Source organism: Neopsephotus bourkii, unplaced genomic scaffold (genome assembly GCF_033783945.1).
Source record: "Neopsephotus bourkii isolate Nb327-2 ecotype Australia unplaced genomic scaffold, CSIRO-AGI_Nbou_v1 NB_1634, whole genome shotgun sequence".
NCBI lineage: Eukaryota > Metazoa > Chordata > Aves > Psittaciformes > Psittacidae > Neopsephotus > Neopsephotus bourkii.
The window spans coordinates 7,633,327-7,653,405 of record NW_026902109.1 but is presented as its reverse complement, the minus strand read 5'-3'; the positions used below and the strand labels follow the sequence as shown (position 1 = coordinate 7,653,405).

Sequence of the window (20,079 nt, the reverse complement as noted above, 5' to 3'; positions counted from 1 at the left end):
GGCAAATGCAGGTTATCTGATTGTCACCAGGCAACAAGGGGCTTGCAATTTAATAACTATGGGTTGGATTCTACTCACATTAAAAGTCAATCACAAAATATCCATTAACTTCAAAAGCAGCAGGAGCAAACCCTAATTTTCCATCTGTGCTGAGTACATTAAACGTATTTTAAGACTTAGCTGAAATTTTGAATAATTGCAGGCAACCCTTATTTTGTATAATTTTCATAATGTAAAATAATGAAAAGGGAATGCTTTCCATGGCTACCACTCAAATATATGTTATACCATATACTTTCTAAAATATGAAAGGCCTGATCTCCCACCCTCCCTATAGACTCTGGTTTTGGCAGAATTACCCTCTTCTATATGGCACAGATGAGAAAGATGCAACTCAGTAACATGAAGGTTGTGGACATCACAAAACAAAGTCCATATTCTAATTGTCATAACAGAGCTTCAACCAAACTGCAAAGGGAAGATCAATTTGCATGAGCAGTACGCTGTTTAAAAAACAAACCAGAACATGTAAATTATTGAATTATGCATATCACTTCTAAACTTGCATAAAATTCAAATAAAACCACATAATTAAAAAAAATAAAAAGAATGTTTAAACATAACCTAAGAAAATTCACTTCTTATTTCCCAGACTAAACCCTTAAAGGAACATTACATTCTGTAATTTTGCAATCCTTAATCTAGTCCAAACCTGGATTACACTAACACTATACTCAGGAGACTTACGTGTCTATGCACCACAATGCGACACTTGCTCCATGTCTTGGCCCAATTAATGAATTACTGGTGCCAAGATAAATTCTGGCAAACAAACCCTACACTACACTGTGGTATGAACCCCCTTTTTCCAGATTCACTTTCAGACTATCCTGACCCAGTACTCCTTCCCTGTCTCTAGTCTAGTAATCCCAGCGTGGGGGTGACCCACCACGTTAACAGCTCAGAAAGGGTAGCCTCAGAGGACTGATCCAGCCTATCCAGGGGTTACATTACACGAGTTCACAGAAGAAAAGAACCTGCAACCAACACACCTCAGTGCCAGGAAAACACAAAGGTCCTTTCTGAGACCTCCACAACTGGCAAAAAGTGTTATGAAATTCATAGTCACCACCTTAATACAGGGCTGCAGGTGAATGCTTCAAAAACAGGCTTATGAGTCCTTATAAAGCAATACAGAACTGCAACAGGCCTTTGGATGAACGTAAAGGGCACTTTTGCAATGAAAGAAACAACACCATTAAGGGCCCAAGGCTGTTTGGGTACACCCTAGGCTACTCCTTGGTCAGTCCTTGAATGCTGGAATAAGCAGCCAGCCAGAGAGCTAGCATACCAGTGCGTGTTTCATCAATCACAGCACTTACATAAAGGCTGGCTGTGGGCAGCTGGACAGCCACACTTGTTTTTCATCTTATGAGCACCTCTCCCACTCACCAGGCACAATCCTTACTTGGGCTACAGTAAGATGCCTCTTTTTTAGTATTTTCTTTTTTTTTTTTTTTTGGTCTCTCTGCCTGTTTCTTTTTCTTTTTTTTTCTTTTTGTTTTGTTTTGTTGGTTTGGGTTTTTTTTTCCTTAAGTGTATTGCAACCCAAGAGCTTGCTCAGGCATTTTCCATGGCTTGATACAAGAATTATCATTAAACCAATATTTTAATATCAAGATTCCTGAAGAAATTGTTCTTAGGAACTGGTCAGTCATTTCCCAGCAAATCAGTGTTTCACCAGCAAATCCTGGTTTGCTGACAGAGAGCTATTCACAGACACATACTGGCTTGATGAATCTTTGCCAGGTCTGAGGAAAGACTCAGAGGGAATCCAGCCAAGTTCTCTCCCTCCTCACCTGGCTGCCTGTGTGGGAACACAGCCTTGCAAGCTCTGTCTCACTGTGCAGGTCTGCCATATGGCATGAGGACATCAGCAGTTCTGCAGCTTCCCTACTTCCTCCCACATATCCCTCAGTTGTAGCTACTCAGCAGAAAGCATGGAAAATACAAGTCCCCACCTGAACTGCACTCTCAAAAGCTACTTGCCTTGAAAGCTTAAATACTAAAAGCCTCACTAGAGCGTAGTTTCCCACAGGGCAGCACAGAAACTGGCTGAGTCCAAGATCCAGGGCAGACTGCTCCTGGCATTTCCAGTTTTCCTGAAGAACAGTCATAGGTCTCACAGAAACTGCCACCCTACAGCCTCTGTAGAAATTAGGCACCAATCAAGGGACCAGCTGATTCCTACTAAATTAAACCCCTCTAGTCCCATTTTATTTGGGGAATGGAGAAGAGGAAGAGCTTTCAAAGACTTTTTCTTTGGCACAGAATTTAACCCCAAAGTGTAATTCTGACACTGACTTGGAATGCAACCTTCTGTAAAACACTGACGCTCCCACTGCCCAGGAGTCCCATGTTTCAGCTCCCTCTCTGTGTACAGGCATCTGAAGAAAACACCATCCTCTATTCGGGCAACTGCGTACACAGCTCTGCAATCCACATCAGCTTTGCTGACTGCCTTTGAGAAGGCAATTGGTAAAAGCAACCTTTTGTAATCATCTGTATTGTTCCACACTGGCTTTCCTATTCTCTGTTAAAAAAAAAAAAGGAAATTCTTTTTATTTGTTCCCGTAGCCTGCATATATCTTCTACCTCCCAAAGGTGCAGATTATATTACAATCATACCCAAACCCAACTACACACAATGTCTAGAGCAGTATTCAATGTAATCACTTGCAATAGTATTAGAAATTCATGTTCTTGTAATAAAATGTAAATGTTTCCTTCCTGCAGATGGCATTTCATATTCTAAATTGATGCTGATTTTCATAAATCATGCACAATACATATCTCTTAAAATTAAAATTCTTGATTTACAGGTCATGTGTAGTTTAGCCAAGAAAAATACAGTATTCCCTCATTCTTCTGACTATAGTGTTTTCACAAAGTATTTTTTCATTTCCCTCAAACCCTGCTAAAACTTTTCTTTCACTGTTTCAGTGGTTATCATATAATGAAAGTAAATGTACACACTCCCCCCCCAAAAAAACACAATTAACATATATACTTCTAAGTTGTATTTTTGTAGATTGTTTCTCTTATATTGCCTATTTTTTTCTGTCACATACCTGTTAATGAATACCCCTTGTTACGTTACCCTGAATTTAGATTTCTCTGCTTAACAGGGACTATACTGAAAGTTTTTCATATCTCAGCAGTTTTTGATCCATATTTAGACAAATTAAAACTATCCTGGTTTTAGCTGCTCCATACTCACTAGAACAGATCTTCTAAAAACTCTGTACAGTTCAGAGGCATTTACCTGAAACTCCAGTAAGACTAATGACAGAGCTACAGAAGTCTGCAGAAAATGAATTAGAGCAGAAGTAACAAGCCACACTAGAAACAATTGACATTGCTTCTTAGTATGAGACAAATAAATCCTTCTTCTCCTACCCTCCACACATACATCTATGACTGTATCAAGTGGCACCCTTGTAGCAGTGGGGCCACCTCCTGTTCTCCAAAAGACCAGATAGCTTTTGGTCTATGACTTGGGGATCCTATGAAGATGTAGTGTTCCAAAGCACTGCTAATTTTAGCAGTAACCTAGCAAAAAAAGGGTAGAAGATAGTAAAACTCGAGTTTTGTGAGGCTAGCAGATGTGTTCTGTCAAAATCTAGCTATGGTTGTTGTCTGCTGCCAAGGCTGAATACTTAACCTTTGCCATGTCCTAGAGCAGAAAAGGCAGAAAACGAGGCAAGACGTCACACTCTGGCAGCTATGTTTCACAGCTTGTTCATGAGCCAGTTCTATTATTCTGATGTAGCAGCCAGAGACATACAGGAGCTGAGATATGGGCATGTAATTGCTCAGGCCCTATCAAAGCTGACTGACATCAAATGGTTGGGGCAAGCTGCTGGCAGCACTTCAAAAGAGCCACCAGGAACAGTCACCTTCAAACTGAAAGTAGTAACTTCAACATATGTGACTCAAAGTTCTCTGCCCCAGCTGGGTGCTGGGAATGTTTTTTCCAAGGACAGTTAAGGCAGTTAAAGTAAACAAGGAGTGCGTGTAAGGCCAAGGACTATGCATTAATGCTTTTCTACTACAAGTTCCTTATTTAAGAGTAAAATCTCCTCTGTTTTGTTGTAATATAAACAAATAAAGACATGGGCAGAGTTGAGATTTTATCATTATGCCTTCACAGCTCCTAGCATGGTAACTTCAGGTACCATTATTTAACAGGACAGCAGGCTTCCTAAGGAGCTAACCTGATGTTAAATGGGAATGAATGGCGTAATGAACAATGGTTTAATACCAGGCAATCTAAAAAGGCCAAACTGTTGAAATGAAGCGGGAAACTTTGCTGTGGCTTGTTTTATTCAGGCATACTCTACTCCTTATCTTTAAAGTCCATATTTATTTAATCATGTTCCTTTCATCAATCAAAATTAGCCAAAGTTATTTCATTACCTACCCATACACAGACCACCTACCAGCAAAGCCACTAGATAGGTCTAACTCTCTGATACCAAACTCACTATTCCCCTTTGTACAAGAAATCCATGTAATTTTTTCCTACCATTGAAAATGCCAGAAAAAGAGAAGTCAGGTTTCCTTGGCTGGGTCCAATCAGAAACACTCAGAGATGCAGTGTTTCAACTGCACATACAAGCACTGTAGGGTGGAAAGGTTATTTGTGAAAGCTAATTAAATGCTTGGTCATTGTGCTAAAACTTCCTTTGGGAGCACAAATTAATATCATTTACCACATCGCCTACTAAAAGCTGTAGTGAAGGCAACCAGTTCATTTCATATAAAGCACTAAACTGACATTGGATGGCAACTGTCACTGCTAACCTAGCCCTGACTTGAAATACGTCTTGGAAGCAACTAATTCTGCATGCCAGCTAGTTGTGCCTGTAGGCACTGAGCATCCCTGGGATATACAGCTGCTGCTCCAGGGTCCCCAAAGTGAGCCAGAGCCCCTGCCACACAACACCAAAACTGTCATGCACCTCAAAACAGAGAACAAAGAGCATAGACCTGGCTCACCTGACTGAAATTCTATGTGCACATCAAAGCAGGGTCAAACCAGCACCTGAGCATGGGAAATGGGTAAAAGAGTGCCCCAAAAACTGATGGCTGTGAACAGCATGATCTCATGCTCTGTGAAGGGCATGATTGCAGGCACAGCTACAGGTTGGGCAGAGAAGAGATTCAGAGCAGCCCTGCAGAGAAGGACTTGGGGGTGTTGGTCAATGAGAAAATGAACATGAGCCCGCTTCAGTGTGTGCTTGCAGCCCAGAAAGCCTGCATCCTTTGATGCAGTATCCTGGGCTGCATCAAAAGGAACATGACCAGCAGGTCGAAGGAGGTGATCCTGCCCCTCTATTCTGCTCTTGTGAGACCTCACTTGGAGTATTGTGTGCAGTTCTGGTGTCCTCAACATACAAATGACATGGACCTGTTGGAACAAGTCCAGAGGAGGGCCATGAGGATGATCAGGGGACTGGAGCACCTCCCATATGGAGATAGGCTGAGAAAGTTGGGGCTGTTCAGCCTGGAGAGAGAAGACTGCGTGGAGACCTCATAGCAGCCTTCCAGTATCTGAAGGGGGCCTATAGGGATGCTGGGGAGGGACTCTTCATTAGGCACTATAGTAATAGAACAAGGGGTAATGGGTTAAAACTTAAACAGGGGAAGTTTAGATTTGATATAAGGAGGAAGTTCTTTACTGTGAGGGTGGTGAGGCACTGGAATGGGTTGCCCAGGGAGGTTGTGAATGCTCCACCCCTGGTGGTGTTAAAGGCCAGGTTGGACAGAGCCCTGTGTGAGATGGTTTAGTGTGAGGCATCCCTGCCCACGGCAGGGGAGTTGGAACTAGATGGTCTTAAGGTCCTTTCCAATCCTAACTATTTTATGATTCTATGATTCTGTCATTTGCACAGTCCAAGCCTGCCAATAAGAGCTAAATTTTATCTTTAAGACACACCACTGATAGATTGGGTCAGTTGGTTGTGCTGAAACACCATTTTTAGCCTTTTGCACAGCCATGAAGGATTAGAGAAGTAACTGTGACTTCCAGCAATCACTACAGCTGAGTTACCTGCCATCAAGACTCAACTAATGCCTAACCTGCACCCTTCAACTGGGACATGCACAGTTGCCATAGCACCTCGAGTCTAAACCATACATAAATGCATACCCTTGCTAAAATCAGGTGTGCTGATTCCCATTTTTCAGTGAGAATACAGCTCTGAAAAGCAAGTCAGCACTTGGGGGAAAGGGAAAGAAGTGCCAAGATATTTTTGAAACTTGGCACAGAGGAATTGAAGTTTCTGAACTGAGGATGTTCTTCCAGCTTAAAATGTAAGGGGTTTAAAGAATTATGAAATTTGCATTCTTATCTTCATCCCTTTCACTTTCCCCAACCAGTTCTAGTCATATAAACACAGATTACACCTGCCAATGAGAGTCAGGAGTCTGAATATTTTATACAAAAGGCAGCAAATTAATTAGCCTTCCCTACAGTTAATCAGAAATGAAATGTGCTGTCTTATGCCAAGGCTTACCTTGGTTGAAATCTCACGACTGCTTCCTGGCATCTTAAAGGTACATTCTGTGCATAGTCATTAGCTGAGGGTCCAGCCTTCCCCTGCCGCTCTGGGGGGCCTGGCAATGCAATATCCAGCTCCTGCACAAAGAAAAGAAATGTTGAACGCCCTGTCAGTACTAATCAGGCTTAACTGATTATTTTGCTTTAAGAAAAAAATAGCTCCATGAGACCAGATGCTGATTGTGTTTCTCTGTTATTTTTTAGTAATTATCTAGAAACAACTGGAAAATAGACTAGAAAAGGTTCTAATCAGAGTAGTGTCTTCTTTCATTCTTTCACTGTAAAACATTTTACAAAACCAAAGCAGACTGTAACCCATTTTCTGTTTATTAGTTAGATAAGAAATGTCAGCTTCTGAGCTAAGAGGTGCTATACACAGAATTTAATATTATTTTGCTTACATATGCACTCATATTTAATTTGAAATTATTTACTCATATGTCAGTAATATTTTATTACTTGGTCACTATCAGAAAAATTTTGGTTGACAAAAGCAAATGCAATTCTCTTAAGTAAGATTTGCAAGGTTTAACCAGTTTCCTTTTTCATTTTGCTCTTTCCCTTCCCTAGCATATGCATAGCTTTATGAATAGAGCATTACTGCAAAAGGAGTGAAAGGCAGGGAGGAAAAAAGAAATCATTTTAGCCAACCTGCCATACAGAAAATAAAAAAGCCAATTTATTCCAACAAATTGAGGGAGTAGGAAATAGAAAACTATGCATTTTGCTTGAGGCTTTTGAAAACCAGTTGTATGGCTGTGGCAAGACATGTTCAGCTCACCTTAATTTCTTTACCTATAAAGTGGGTTATAATATTTTCCTTGCATTCAAAGGGGTAAGTTAATGAAGTTCTTTGAAAATGCTATAATAAAAGTGTGACTTTTTCCTACTTCTTTATTAGCTTTTATCATCTAGTATTTTATTCTAATAGTTTATAAAATTAAAATACAACATGCTTTGCAAAACAGTAGTGTTCACTTCCTCTGGTAAAACCATATATCTGAAAAAATGGAGGTCAGAAATTTGGATAGGACTGTTCGAATGGGAACATGGAGGGCTAAGGTCATTCTACATTTAGATATGCTTAGTTTCAGACATTGACAGCAAAAGCTGTTAATACAGTTAGAAAGAAAACTTTGGGTGCTATGTAAATGAGTGAAACAAGTGCATTTCAAATTAAGCAACTGTTTCTTATGGCAAAAGATTGTTAGTGTTGTAGTATTTAAGTTAATCAGTTGAAGCAAGTCAGTCCAGCTAAAGTGCAAAACCAAACCTGCATTACAGTAGTAAACTTACTTCAGCAGAAGCATCTTCTGCAACATATAACCCTCTCCAATATCAGAGGAGAGGACATGGCAATTCAAGATGCTTTCTGCTAGATGAAAGGGAAAGCTGAGGACAAGAATATATGCTGGTCATAAGTGCTCACTTGCAGTCTTGATGTTTGAGGACATAGGTGGGTTTTGGTTTGGTGGGTTTTCTTTTCCTTTTCTTCTTTCCCTTTGTTGTTGCTCATCAGTAATGTGATTCAGGTGTAAAGAGTAATCTCTAAGGAAACACCCTTGAAGTCTCTGTTTCTCAAGAGCAATGAAATCCATTCCTCATGTGTCAAAGGCATTCAACAGTATAGTGCTGTCTTATATTGTATTTTACTTTCCTCTTAACTATGGAGTGAAGCTTCTACAATGAGGTTGTATCTGGTAAGAAGTCTGTGAAGAAGGAAATCTCCAGCAAGTCTTAGTACTGCATAATCACTGATACTTGCCATGATACCTGCTTTATATACTAAATAATATGTGGGTTTAAAAGCAGACAAAAATTAAAGCTTCTGCTTCACAAGGTATCCTTTTTTAAATCTATTTCCCTCAAAAAACCCACAGCATGTCATAATCCATCTCTGTCAGAGCATCTGAATTATAGTACAGGCATACAAACTTTTGCTGTGTTTATGGAGTAGCTTCATCTGCTCTTGGACTCCAGAAAGTGCCTTGCAGCTTTTATATGCTTTATGCAAAACACAAACACTTCCATCTCTCTTCAAATGCAAGCACCATGCAAATATTGTACTGGCACTTTGGACCCCAGCCCTGGCATACCTCATGGTGCTGTGTCAGTTAGAAAATAGCCAGGACTGAAGTCCTGAGCAGAAGTGCCTCCTACCCCTCCTGAAAATGCCAGTTCATACAAGAAAATAAGTAGATACAGTGAATGGACAGTGAATTGAACAGATTTAATCCATGATGGAGGTACTGTTTAGACATAAACAGAGTGTAACTAAAAACTGAAGTGGAACTTGCAGACTGCCTGACATGTTTACGTGTTTATGTAGCTAACATGTTACTATCAGCTCTGTGGTTTTTACTTTGAAATCCGTGCAATTTGCCCACATAATTTATACTCAAAATACAATATTTCACACAGCAGTTTTCAACATTCCTATCCTGGCACTGATTGGCAAGCCACTATTTAATTTTATAGTAATTTACCTTAATAATAAAACTGAATTTTTACAGTCTCTACCTACCAGCTAGCATATTTAGTGTCATTTTCTAAGTATGTCTCAGTATCAATAAGGAATTTGAGGATGACTCAGTTAAAAATCTATATTCATGAGTGCATCAAAGGTGAGTGACAGGAGAAAGGATTAGGTAAGGAAAGCAGACTTTCCATTCCTAACCACCTGTTCTTACACTGACTGTCCTGCGTATGGTCTGAGCATATGCTTTCTCACCAACTGAAGCCAAATAAATCCTAATTAATTTGATTTCCTATAGATTAACACTGCAGAATTGCTAAAGAAGCTCATGAAACCATAGGAAAGATGAAACTAAGTAGCTGGAGTACAGCAATGTAATCACATTCCAGCAGCCTGCCTCTCTTTCCATACTTTGGAAAGGCTCCAACTGCCCCCATACCCAGCTCCTGCCCCCAGATAAATAACTGCATGCAATATCTGAGGTACCGTTTTTCTCTAGTGACATTTTATCAGCCTATGAGTGCTCAAGTGAAGTTATTTGGTACTGCACTATTATTAAACTTGATCTTGTTAATTATCTGTAGATGTAGTAACCTCTTCTTCATTAAGACCTAGGTTACATGACCACAATACTACAATTGTGTCCAAAATAATCAGGGGTACAGGAATCACACTTCAGCAGGCTGTGAAACATAAAATCCCCAAGATGGCCATCTCTTGTCTATTTCAACACGGTGGACTGTTCTCTCTCACTGACCTTTCTACAACGGAATTCCCCTGAATTCTCACCAGTAGAAAGGCATGCAAAATTGGCTCCCATACAAATCTGCTTTAATCCTTTCAATGCACATAGCAAACTTACTTATTCCACAGTAACCCATGATTTTAAATGGGCAAATTTCTGAAACAGCAGCTCGTGGGTTTATAACACACAGGAGCAAGTAGCAAACATTTCCTTGGCTTATCAGAGCAATGCCTTTAAAAGAGATACTGTCAGTGCAATATTGTCACTGTTTGATGCTTCAGAGAAGTCAGATTGGGGAATTGAGGAGACTGTTGAAAGAGCACTCTATCAATAAACTCAGGAAAATGAGGATGAAGTTTGAACACCATGTGCAGTGCATCATGCTTTTTTTGTGTGTAAGTGCATGTACTCAGATATTGCTGTTTGTCAGCTCAACCTCAGGTGCTTCTAAGTACATCGTTTGTTTCACTGAGTGACTTGGTGTCAAGGTGTTTCACAAAAGGAAGTTATATGGAGTTCACAGTATTTCAAAGCATCAGCCTGGCTCACATTTCCGGGTAACAATAAACTGCCATGTACATATGTAATTGTAGGAACTAATGAATTGTAAATAAACTGATTCTTTCTATCTATCTAACAGCTACTAGAAACCACACAAGAGCACCTTGCTTTCAGTTTCAAAATGGAGAGGAGCAATTGCTACCAGTTCACAACTAGGGTTGCTAACACAGACAGCTGCAATAGTGTTTGGAAGGTCATAACATACTGAAGATCCCAAGGAGAATCCACTTACAGAAACAAACCCTTTGCAGAAGTCTTCTGCAAGCACACCCTTGTTTTCATGGGTGTTGCAAACAAAGCCAGGAGCCAGATGCTGGCTTCTTTAAGAATAAAAGCCCTTATGGTAGCTGAAGATGCAGAAAGGCAAGCACTCAGGGTCAAGGAGCATGCACATCCTTACTAATGAAAATGAAGGCTGTGCAAACTGAAAGGCTTTGTAGATGTGTTCTCCAAAACAGCTTCCTTCTGCAAACAAACTATTCCAAGAGGCAAGCTCTTTACAGCAAGCACATCTGAAATCAGGGTGGATACAAGATACCTATCGAAAAGTACTAGGATACAATTCCTTGTATGAACGACTGGAGTTCCTACTGTGGAACAATGTTTGCTTTGTGTTTGTGTTGTATATTATACTCAAAGCTCTACATGAGCTCTCATCCCTCAAGTGAGATGAAATGGTACCTAAACATCTTACCTCTTCCAGTATGCCAGAAATGGGAGCAATGAGTTCCGTAGGGTCCCAGGACCACTTTGGTCTTTCCTAATTCAGGCCTTTGAGTCATGTGAAAATTATCTGCCTGACACTGTTTTTCCTTCCTGAAGCTGCACATCTAAGTTTCACTGGTATGTTATGGCAGTCTAATTATATGCTTAAAAAGTTTTCCATGAAAGAATATCAACATTTTCAGTTAACCACTTCAAGCCACAGAAAATACTATAGAGCAGTAAATCTGTGCTGTTAGCTTTCAGTGGATGAAAGATATATGCATGGCATATGCAGGGAGCAGGCAGACAAGAGACTCGGAAGTGGTTGAAAGAGCAACAGATGGTCTATGATACATCCCCATTTATGACTTCTTCATGACTCTTCTTCCTGATATGCCTCCACTTGCCCCTTATAGGGCAAAATTTCCTAATTTTTTTTATCTGCTGATAAACATGCATATCTTGCCTCCCTGCAGCCTCAATAATATTTGCTAGTAAAGCAATACAGTTGCAAAAGATCAGAAGTTAGTACATCACCTCAGGGGTGAACTCCAGAAAAGCATGTAAGAAGAGTAGGACAAGAGCTGACATTAATACTCTGAAATGAGACTGTGATAATACCATTTGGATGCCATTAACTTTTACTTTTTCTTCTGGAATTCTAAAGGATATTCCTCACTTAGAGGGTAAAACTTGCCATCCAAAATTATGAACTCCCTAAGTTTGAAAAACTGGACCAAAATAATTCCTGGTCTATGATGGGTTCAAAGCATTTTAGAAAGTGCTCTGCAAATTTCTAACCACAAACAAGAAAAGAGAAACAGTAAATGACCAAATAATTATACATCAAAGAAGAGATGTAAATGCAAACATCTGTATTTAACAATGTCAGGCCTTGTGCCAAATGCAGTCCAACAATCCACCAACACATTAACATCAACTCTATTGGTTACGAAAATATTTCCAGCTGAGGGGTTAAACCTGGACCAGAACTCTACCCTTTAGACCTCACATAAGACATGACTTGGGAAGCACCAGAGAAAATAGAGGCACCTCCAGCAGCTGCTGGGAAGTGGTAACTGGAGTCTACGTAGCAATGTACCACCACAGACAGCAGCAGAAGCTTCTTCATTTCTAGTCTTCTTTTATAGCCCTTAGAAAAGTTACAGTTCTGCTCCCTCAGCTCAACCTGGGAAGCCTGTGGGAAAGAGTGCTGGTACCAAAATCTCCACTGGAATAGACTATTATTTTAAAATTAGAAACAAACAAACAAAGCAAACCACAAACAAACAAAACCAGAAAGTAAGATAAAGTATGCAAGCTCTCTGTTGACAGCCCAAATACCAGCGTGAGAGATCCTCAGTAAAATAAAACAGAAAAAGCCTTGTCAAAAAATGAGGGTAGATTACTGTGGGGTCTCAGTTACATCATGGATTACCAGGGAGTCCCACTTTGCATTTCAAAAGGTGTATTTGCTCAGACACTGTGCCATAAACCTACCCTTAGCAAGTTCAGTTCTTTACCTGACTTTCCTCATGGCTTTTTCCATTTTCTAGCTTTGCAATGGGCTTAGGTTTTCTCAGCTTCAAGTTACCCATTTCAGGCTTTAGAGCATAGTCAATTACAGCCTGCTGCTTGTGATGCTGAGTATCTTGCAAAGGCAGCTGCCTTTCTTCTAAGACAGCAGTGTTGTCGGGATAATTTTCTTTGTTATCATCATCTCTGTAAGAAAATAAAAATTGAAATGTATCAGGTAGGACTTCCGACACCTGTCAAAACATTATGAAGGAAAAACAGCTATAAGTTCTTAACTCTTCATGGCATTTTAATTTTATGAAGTTGAGTGGTCTTACACCTCAAACACTGCTTATGCTAGTAACATGCACCTGAGAGGCTACTGTTTACTGTAAAATCACAAGTTAAACTACTGTTAGTATTATTACACATTCAATTGTGGAGCCATTTAAATAAGACTAGTTTTAAAGGCACTTTCTGGCTTCAGCCCTATAGTTCATATACCCCCAAAAAACCCTGAAGCTGTCTTTTTCATGCAGAAGACCTTTGCCCATCTAGGTTATAATGTCACAAAAACATCTTCACATCCAGTAATTCCTCCCCATTTATATAGTCACACTTCCCTTTTGACAGTCTGCTTTTGAGGGCTTTTGGACAAAATGAGGGAGGCAGGCGTATGAAGTAGGGTTTGGACAGCCAGAGATGTGTTTGAGTGGAAGGGACAAGCATCATGTACCCCCAATTTGGAGCAAAGGTCCTCCTGTGTAACAGCACATATGGTGGTTTAAACAGACACTGTTGATCATGTATGCTCAGGTAATCACTGAATCTGGGACAGATATTTTCAATCTCCGCCTAGCCTACAGCCTGTTCTAAGACCCTGCTAGCCTTATCCACACCCCATCAATCCACACTTAGACTGGTCTAATGCCTTTCACTGGGAGCATTGCCCTGGTACCATTAAGAAAGCTACCGCAATGCACAGTGTGATGCTGCCTGCTTAGTTGGCAGGGTGAGTAGATTGGCGTTACTGCTCCCTGGCTGTTGCACAGTCTGCAAGTGGAATTTTAGATGTTAGTTTCAGCTGGTAAAATCCTAATGGTCAGCTGAGAGATGACCTCTCTCCTGGTGTGGAACTTCCATAACTGAGGGGTTCAAGAACTATTGAATTAATGCCCCTGAGATTTTTTTTTAGCAAGCATAACTTGTTAATTCGATGTTTTCTCCTAAGGATTCTGAGCTGCCAAACTCACTTTCCATCTGTGGCCCATCAGCATCCAGATGGACGCTTGCAGGGTGCCTATGAGTTAAACACCATTGCTGCCCAAGCCTTATGCAAGTGTGCTCCAAGCCAGTTGTTATAGTTACAGGGTAGGGTGCTTTATATCCTAGGGCATTTCAACAATGTGGAGAAGTGTTGCTAATTTTAAGGTATCATCTGATTTAAAGTTTTAAATTCTTTCTGAAATGTTAAGTTGCATCCTCTAACAATCAACATAAAATAACATAGCCATGAGAAATACATGCCTCAAGAATACTTCAGTTGAATTACAATTTGAATTATGTTTTTTTCAGAGATACTCATCAATGAGCATATCAGCATATCCTCATAGAGTTGCAAAACTCCACGTACTAGTACTTTGTACTAGCTGCTATACAGTAAAATTGCCATCAGTGCTGCATCTGAATGAAAGCAATTTGATGTGAAGTTAAGAACACAGACCATAATATATTTACTTACATAATAACTGCTGAAATTAATATTTTTTACACAAAAGCATGCAAGACAAATATGCATTTCCCAGAAATACTAATAGCCTTAACAGTTAATACCCTAGAAATTCTGCATGCCCTTGAGAATAACAGTTTCTTTCTAATGGTTTACAGAAGCATCCTGACAGCTTTATTTGTTGCCAGTGATTTCAGACAAAATTTGCAGTAGAATACCTGGGGCTGGAACTGCCTGCTTGATCTTGATGTACAGAGTCTGAATCACCGTCACACCTTGAAAATCAATAGAAAATAATTGCTGATTTTCTGCCAGCTCCAGAAATTTAGCTTTTAATAACACGACAGTGCAGCTCAAAGCATAAACACATTTCTCCTGCTCTCACATTAGCCGTGGTCATTTAATTCCATAGCTGCTCCATGATAGTCTGTATCTCAGAGGAAGGAAAGGATTTGAGATTTTAAGTGTACATGATTTGGTATGTCATCCTCAGCCAGATAGAAATAATGATGACAAAGAATTCAAATGTTACATAAAAAATACAGGAAACTTGCTGTGTTTAAATTGCTTATATGTGCTTCACATTAAAAAAAAAATAGAAACAATTAGCAAAGGGTGTTCTCCAAGACTCTCAAAAATATTAACTATATCAGAGCAGTCATTCTTTGTACAGCAGGAAAATAAATCCCCGAATACATTAGAAAGTCTTAAAAAGTGAAGTAGCAGATTTTTTTTAAGATACATGAAGAATCATAATCAATTACATCCCCTAAGTTACAAACATAAGGCTGCCTAATCAAAAGAGAAATCTGGATAAATATGCTAACCACTCAGTGCTGAACACTATATTGTGTAGATTGGCTAAACTTTGTAGAATAACTGCAAAGCCTATGAGCAGTCTTTCCTCAAATAGTAAACGTACATATATTTACATACACTTCTAAAATTAGGCATACATCCTTTCAAGGTATTATTTGGGGGCAAAAGTTGGGGCCCTCCTGTCACCCCTATGTTCATACTCACAGAGCACAGACACTAAGCAGGCCTGGATCACTTGAAGTTTGCTGGCAGAGGAATCTCTTCATTATGGGGGAAGCAGCCTGTACTTCCGCTGACTTGTTAAATTTTCAGAAGAGCTTAAGGGCAGAGCACATTGAGTGATAACAGCTCTGTGCTGCAATTTGATAGCAAGGTTTTTAATATATTCCTCTTTCCCACCAATCTTCTGCTAGTATCTTTATCAAAAGCCAGATTGCAGCAGAAAATATTTAAAGGGACATTCAAGTGTTTACATTTCCTGAATACATCAGCATATGGATGAAAGCATTTGCTGCTTACAACTGGAACACGTAACTACAGTTGCATATCCCCCCTAATCGCACAATATTCCTTCAATGAGTGCATTTTTCCCCACAAGGCAAAGTGGGGTGACAGATGGAAGACAGGGGCTGATGTACAAAATGGATAAATTCACTGTAGAAATCTAGTTGCCTTTGCCTCCAAGATGCCAGTCACACCTTCCCTGATCTATCTGATCTATCACTAATTACACTAATTACCTTATGGACACCAGAAAGGTATAAGGATAGGACATACTGGGGGTCAAGAAGGAAACTCAAAGACTCCCCAAAAGGACAAACTTTCTGTCCTGTATGTGCCACAGGAAGAGGAGGTAGGAGGAAGCAGCTCTGCTACCAACTTTATCCACCTCCTTCTCTCACCGATCACCACACTTGGCAACCTTTGGTCCCGAAAGACCATTCTGGGAACTGGGAACACTCACTGGAGGGACAATGGATGACTGAGCACAAGTCTATAATACAAGTCTATGTGCACATACTTATGTGCATGCTCCTTAATTTGGGAAAGTGCCCTGGGGGTTGATTTCCCTAAGCTGACTGTAATAAGGTGATCTTGAAGAAGCAGAGATCCTAACTTAGCATCCGTCAACTGATTAAAGTCGTAAAGCAAGACAGAACTTATAAGCAACACAAGTGAGCATGACAAAATGTATTTGAATAACCAGATAGCACTAGATAAGAAAGATAAGCAATAATGAATCAGAGAAGACTGTGGCCATCATGTAATAAAAGTTTGCAAGGAAGTTCAGAAGCAACACACTCTGAAATTGTTAACAGAAATTTTTCTCTTCATAAAAATAAATACTAACCAAGAAAGCTTATTCACACAGACTGTGCTTGAGGGTAAGACCATAGCAGGACCTTTAAAGAGATGAATTCCTGATATAATGCAAATATCAATTACTAAAGCACAGTGTTTTTACCTTGGCTTCTTTAAGAAATGCAATTTACGTATTCATGCCACCTGTCTGCACATATCAACACAGACATGCACACAAACTTCTCACCAGGAGCTTGCAAACCTTGTTGCCCAACTTTAGCTATATTTAACAGATAAAGGGACAGGCAAGAGTTTGATCAGTTTTGAATATCTTGTGGCTACATGAGAGTTCTCACCAATCCAAAAACTATAGCAGCATCTCATGCATTCCTGAAACATCTGACAACATGCCAGAAGTGCCTCAAGATATAAATCCATACTGGTTGAAGCTTACATTGGGCAGGAAGCATGTCTTCTGACAAAAACAGTGATGTGAATCATTTTCCTTCAGTGGCCAATCTAACTACTGATTGATGGATATGTCTCTCAGAAGTAAGTACATCCTCTCAGCAGCAAGTACATCTCATAGCATGAGTCAGAGTCAGGTCAGAGAGGGATCCCAGTCTAAATGGACTGCTGCTCATATTCTTTATATTACTGCCTCTTTGTTTCTTCCAAGGATCTCTGGTTTAACAGGATTAACTTTTTTAACTTTCTTCCATTTTCACCTTCCCATAGGAGCCATTTCAGTATCACTTGAAAACTGCTCCCTTTTGCTGACTTGACCTTTAAGATGTTCACATGAACTACTCAACCAGGCTGCACACATGGCTTGCTTAGCAGCCCCAGGCACTTGCCTTGTCTGAAGAAATGTTCCTGAAAGTACTGCATCACCAATTTTATACCATTCAGGAGCATTTGATTTTGCATTTGCCACAAATAGAGACAGAAAATGTCAAACAAGGATGTCTAAAGTTGCATGGCAAGCTCTCTCTTTATTCTGCTAAACAAAAGTAACCTATTTTCAGATCTGACCAGCACAAGCAATTAGAGCTGAAATCAGTAAGAACTGCAGCTGTTAAAAACAGGCTGGGAGGAGGGGTTTGTGGGATGGAAGGAGGCTCTAAACAGGAATTAGAGAAATCAACTCTGGAAACCAAGTTTATTGATTTGTACAACACATTCCAGACATCATTGCTCACTTGCTTTGTTTTCTAAAAGCAGGTTTCTACTTCCGTGTTTGGAAAGATAAGATTAAAAACCAAAGCCCCTGAAACAAAACCAAGAGCAGCTTAAATGAGGGAGATTCCTTCTTCAGGCAATGCCTGGCCCAGTCCCAGCTGTGCTATGCTGCTGCCTTGCAGCTCAGCAGGGCACAGCACAGCACTGTCTGCACCCCTCTGCCCTTTCCCCAGGGGCAGTGCTTATACTATGCAGCCAACTTTCATGCCAACCTGGCTCTTGCCATAATGGTCACACGTAGCACTACAGAGAAAGGCATCACCTTCAGGTCCCAGAAACCTTAAGGGTGAGGCAAGCACAGGGGCTGCTCCAAGGAAATCTCTGTGGGAAACAATGGATGCACTCAGGGAGAGAGAAAAAGGAAAGAGAAAGAAAAAAAGAAAGAGAAAAATGAAAGAGAAAGAAAAAAAAAAAGATAATGAAAACTGTACTATCTATAACATGGTAGGACAAGGGGCAATGGGTGTAAACTGGAGCATAGGAGGCTCCATGTGAACATCAGGAAAAACTTCTTTACTGTGAGAGTGACAGAGCACTGGAACAGGTTGCCCAGGGGGGTTGTGGAGTCTCCCACATTGGAGATATTCAAAGCCCGCCTGGACAAGTTCCTGTGTGATGTACTCTAGGTTACCCTGCTCTTGCAGGGGGGTTGGACCAGATGATCTCTCGAGGTCCCTTCTGGCCCTTGGGATTCTGTGATTATGTGGTTATTCTTTTGCGAAGGGGGAGCGTCCCAGAATTTTACAGACCACAATTCAGCACTTAACTAATAGGGACATGGGAAAATAATTAAAAAATTACTTAATAATTTATTATCTTTTGTTAAATCTTCCCATATCTGCCAGAGTCACACAAAACGTGTGACTAAGTTAACATGTTAAATAAAGCAAGACATTGTAAACAAATAAAGCACAACAATGTAAGAGAGTGAAATTACTTGAATCCCTATGAAATGTTACTTTTCCTGTAGGGATTTTGGCAACACTTGGGGATGGCTCAAACAATTACAATGTGGCCTGCTTTCAGAATGTATCCTGTCCCCACAACTCTTAGGAAAACAGCTCACTGCCCAGCTAGTGTGTTTTGAATTATGAACAACTTTCCAGTGCAAAACTCACCTAATACACAAATAAATCTATAAATCATTTCCTTCTTGAGAAACTGTTTGGCACATTATTGCTGAAGAATATTCCCAAGAAGCTTTTGAAACAATCAAAAGCATGTAAAGTAATAACATAGAGAACATCAAAACTGAAGTGCTTTAGACTGAAATAAAACAAAGGTGGTTTCATTGGTAATGGTTTCTTAAAACCTTTGCCTTTCTAACTTCTTAATGTTCTCTCTTGTCCTGCTGTCTCTTTAAGACTACAAAAAAAAAAAAAAAAAAAAGAAAATCAGCACATTTATGTATTGTTATGCTCATTATATATATGAAAGGCCTTTTAATGAGTTTATGGAATTGGTTATAAAGAGATGACATATTTGGTACTTGGTATGTCTAAATAATATACAAGGGTTTTTCACAATATTTGCAAATATTTTTTTCTAATAAAGCTTGCATGAAGTACAGACCATGTGTTCTTAGAAAACTGACATACTTGGGTTTGTCAAGTACCATAAATATGCAATATTTTCACGGAAGATTTATTCTTCACTGAAAATCATGCATTTAAACATGTGTGACGTGCAGCAAACATACATTCTCCCAGAAAAATATTTCACTGGTAAATGATCACAGAGCACATAAAGGCAGCTGTTTCATGCAATCTTTCCCATACAGCCAATAATATACTTAGATTACAGAAAACTGAATTAAAATATATGGAAGATAGCTCCGGAATTCTCACATACTACTTACAATTATTCTCTACAGTAATTAAATTCATCATCCTTATCTAGAAATAAGGACATCTTTAAAGTGTTCACTTACTCTGGTAAAGCTGTTGAGTTGAAGGATTTATCCTGAATGCTGAAACAGAAACAAGAAAACATCAGATAAGTCAGCAAGGCAGGCAGGCTCCCTGAATCCTTCTCAGTTGTAGGAGCACATGCACAAACATGGCATTGCAAGGCAAGTCTCTGTGTGTTAGCTCTACATGCACGACTGTACCTTCGGCTGCTCTGCACATGCTCATAATCAAGGAACCATAGGGATTAGTCCTACAACACTCACAAAGCCCATCCAGCAGCGCTTTGAATTACTACAGGGATCCAGGTAGTCTGTGAGGCTCAGAAAGGGATCATATTCTTTAATAACTGTAACAGTGCTGCTAATAAATGCTTGGGTTAAGAAAGTATCTGCCATTCCATCCTTTAAACATTTGCTCTATGTAATTAGCTCAAACACACTTGTTTTTATT

At 39.8% G+C, this 20,079-nt stretch overlaps 1 protein-coding gene across 5 annotated transcripts in view; it reads right to left on the bottom strand.

Moving 5' to 3' along the window:
* Positions 1–19,808, bottom strand: part of FAM13C (family with sequence similarity 13 member C) — a 59,215-nt gene extending 39,407 nt beyond the window's left edge. For 2 of the 5 annotated variants that reach the window (XM_061374064.1, XM_061374069.1), the window contains exons 1-4: positions 19,650–19,808; positions 14,575–14,631; positions 12,636–12,834; positions 6,582–6,703 (exon numbers count right to left, since the gene is read on the bottom strand). In XM_061374064.1, coding sequence (XP_061230048.1) covers positions 6,582–6,703; positions 12,636–12,834; positions 14,575–14,631; positions 19,650–19,711 — 440 coding nt within the window. In that variant the 5' untranslated portion in view covers positions 19,712–19,808. Of the gene's footprint in view, positions 1–6,581; positions 6,704–12,635; positions 12,835–14,574; positions 14,632–15,379; positions 15,855–16,668; positions 16,758–19,649 lie in introns of those variants that run through there. The other 3 variants (XM_061374066.1, XM_061374065.1, XM_061374068.1) reach the window with 3 other exon arrangements.
* Positions 19,809–20,079: the final 271 nt, after the last annotated feature.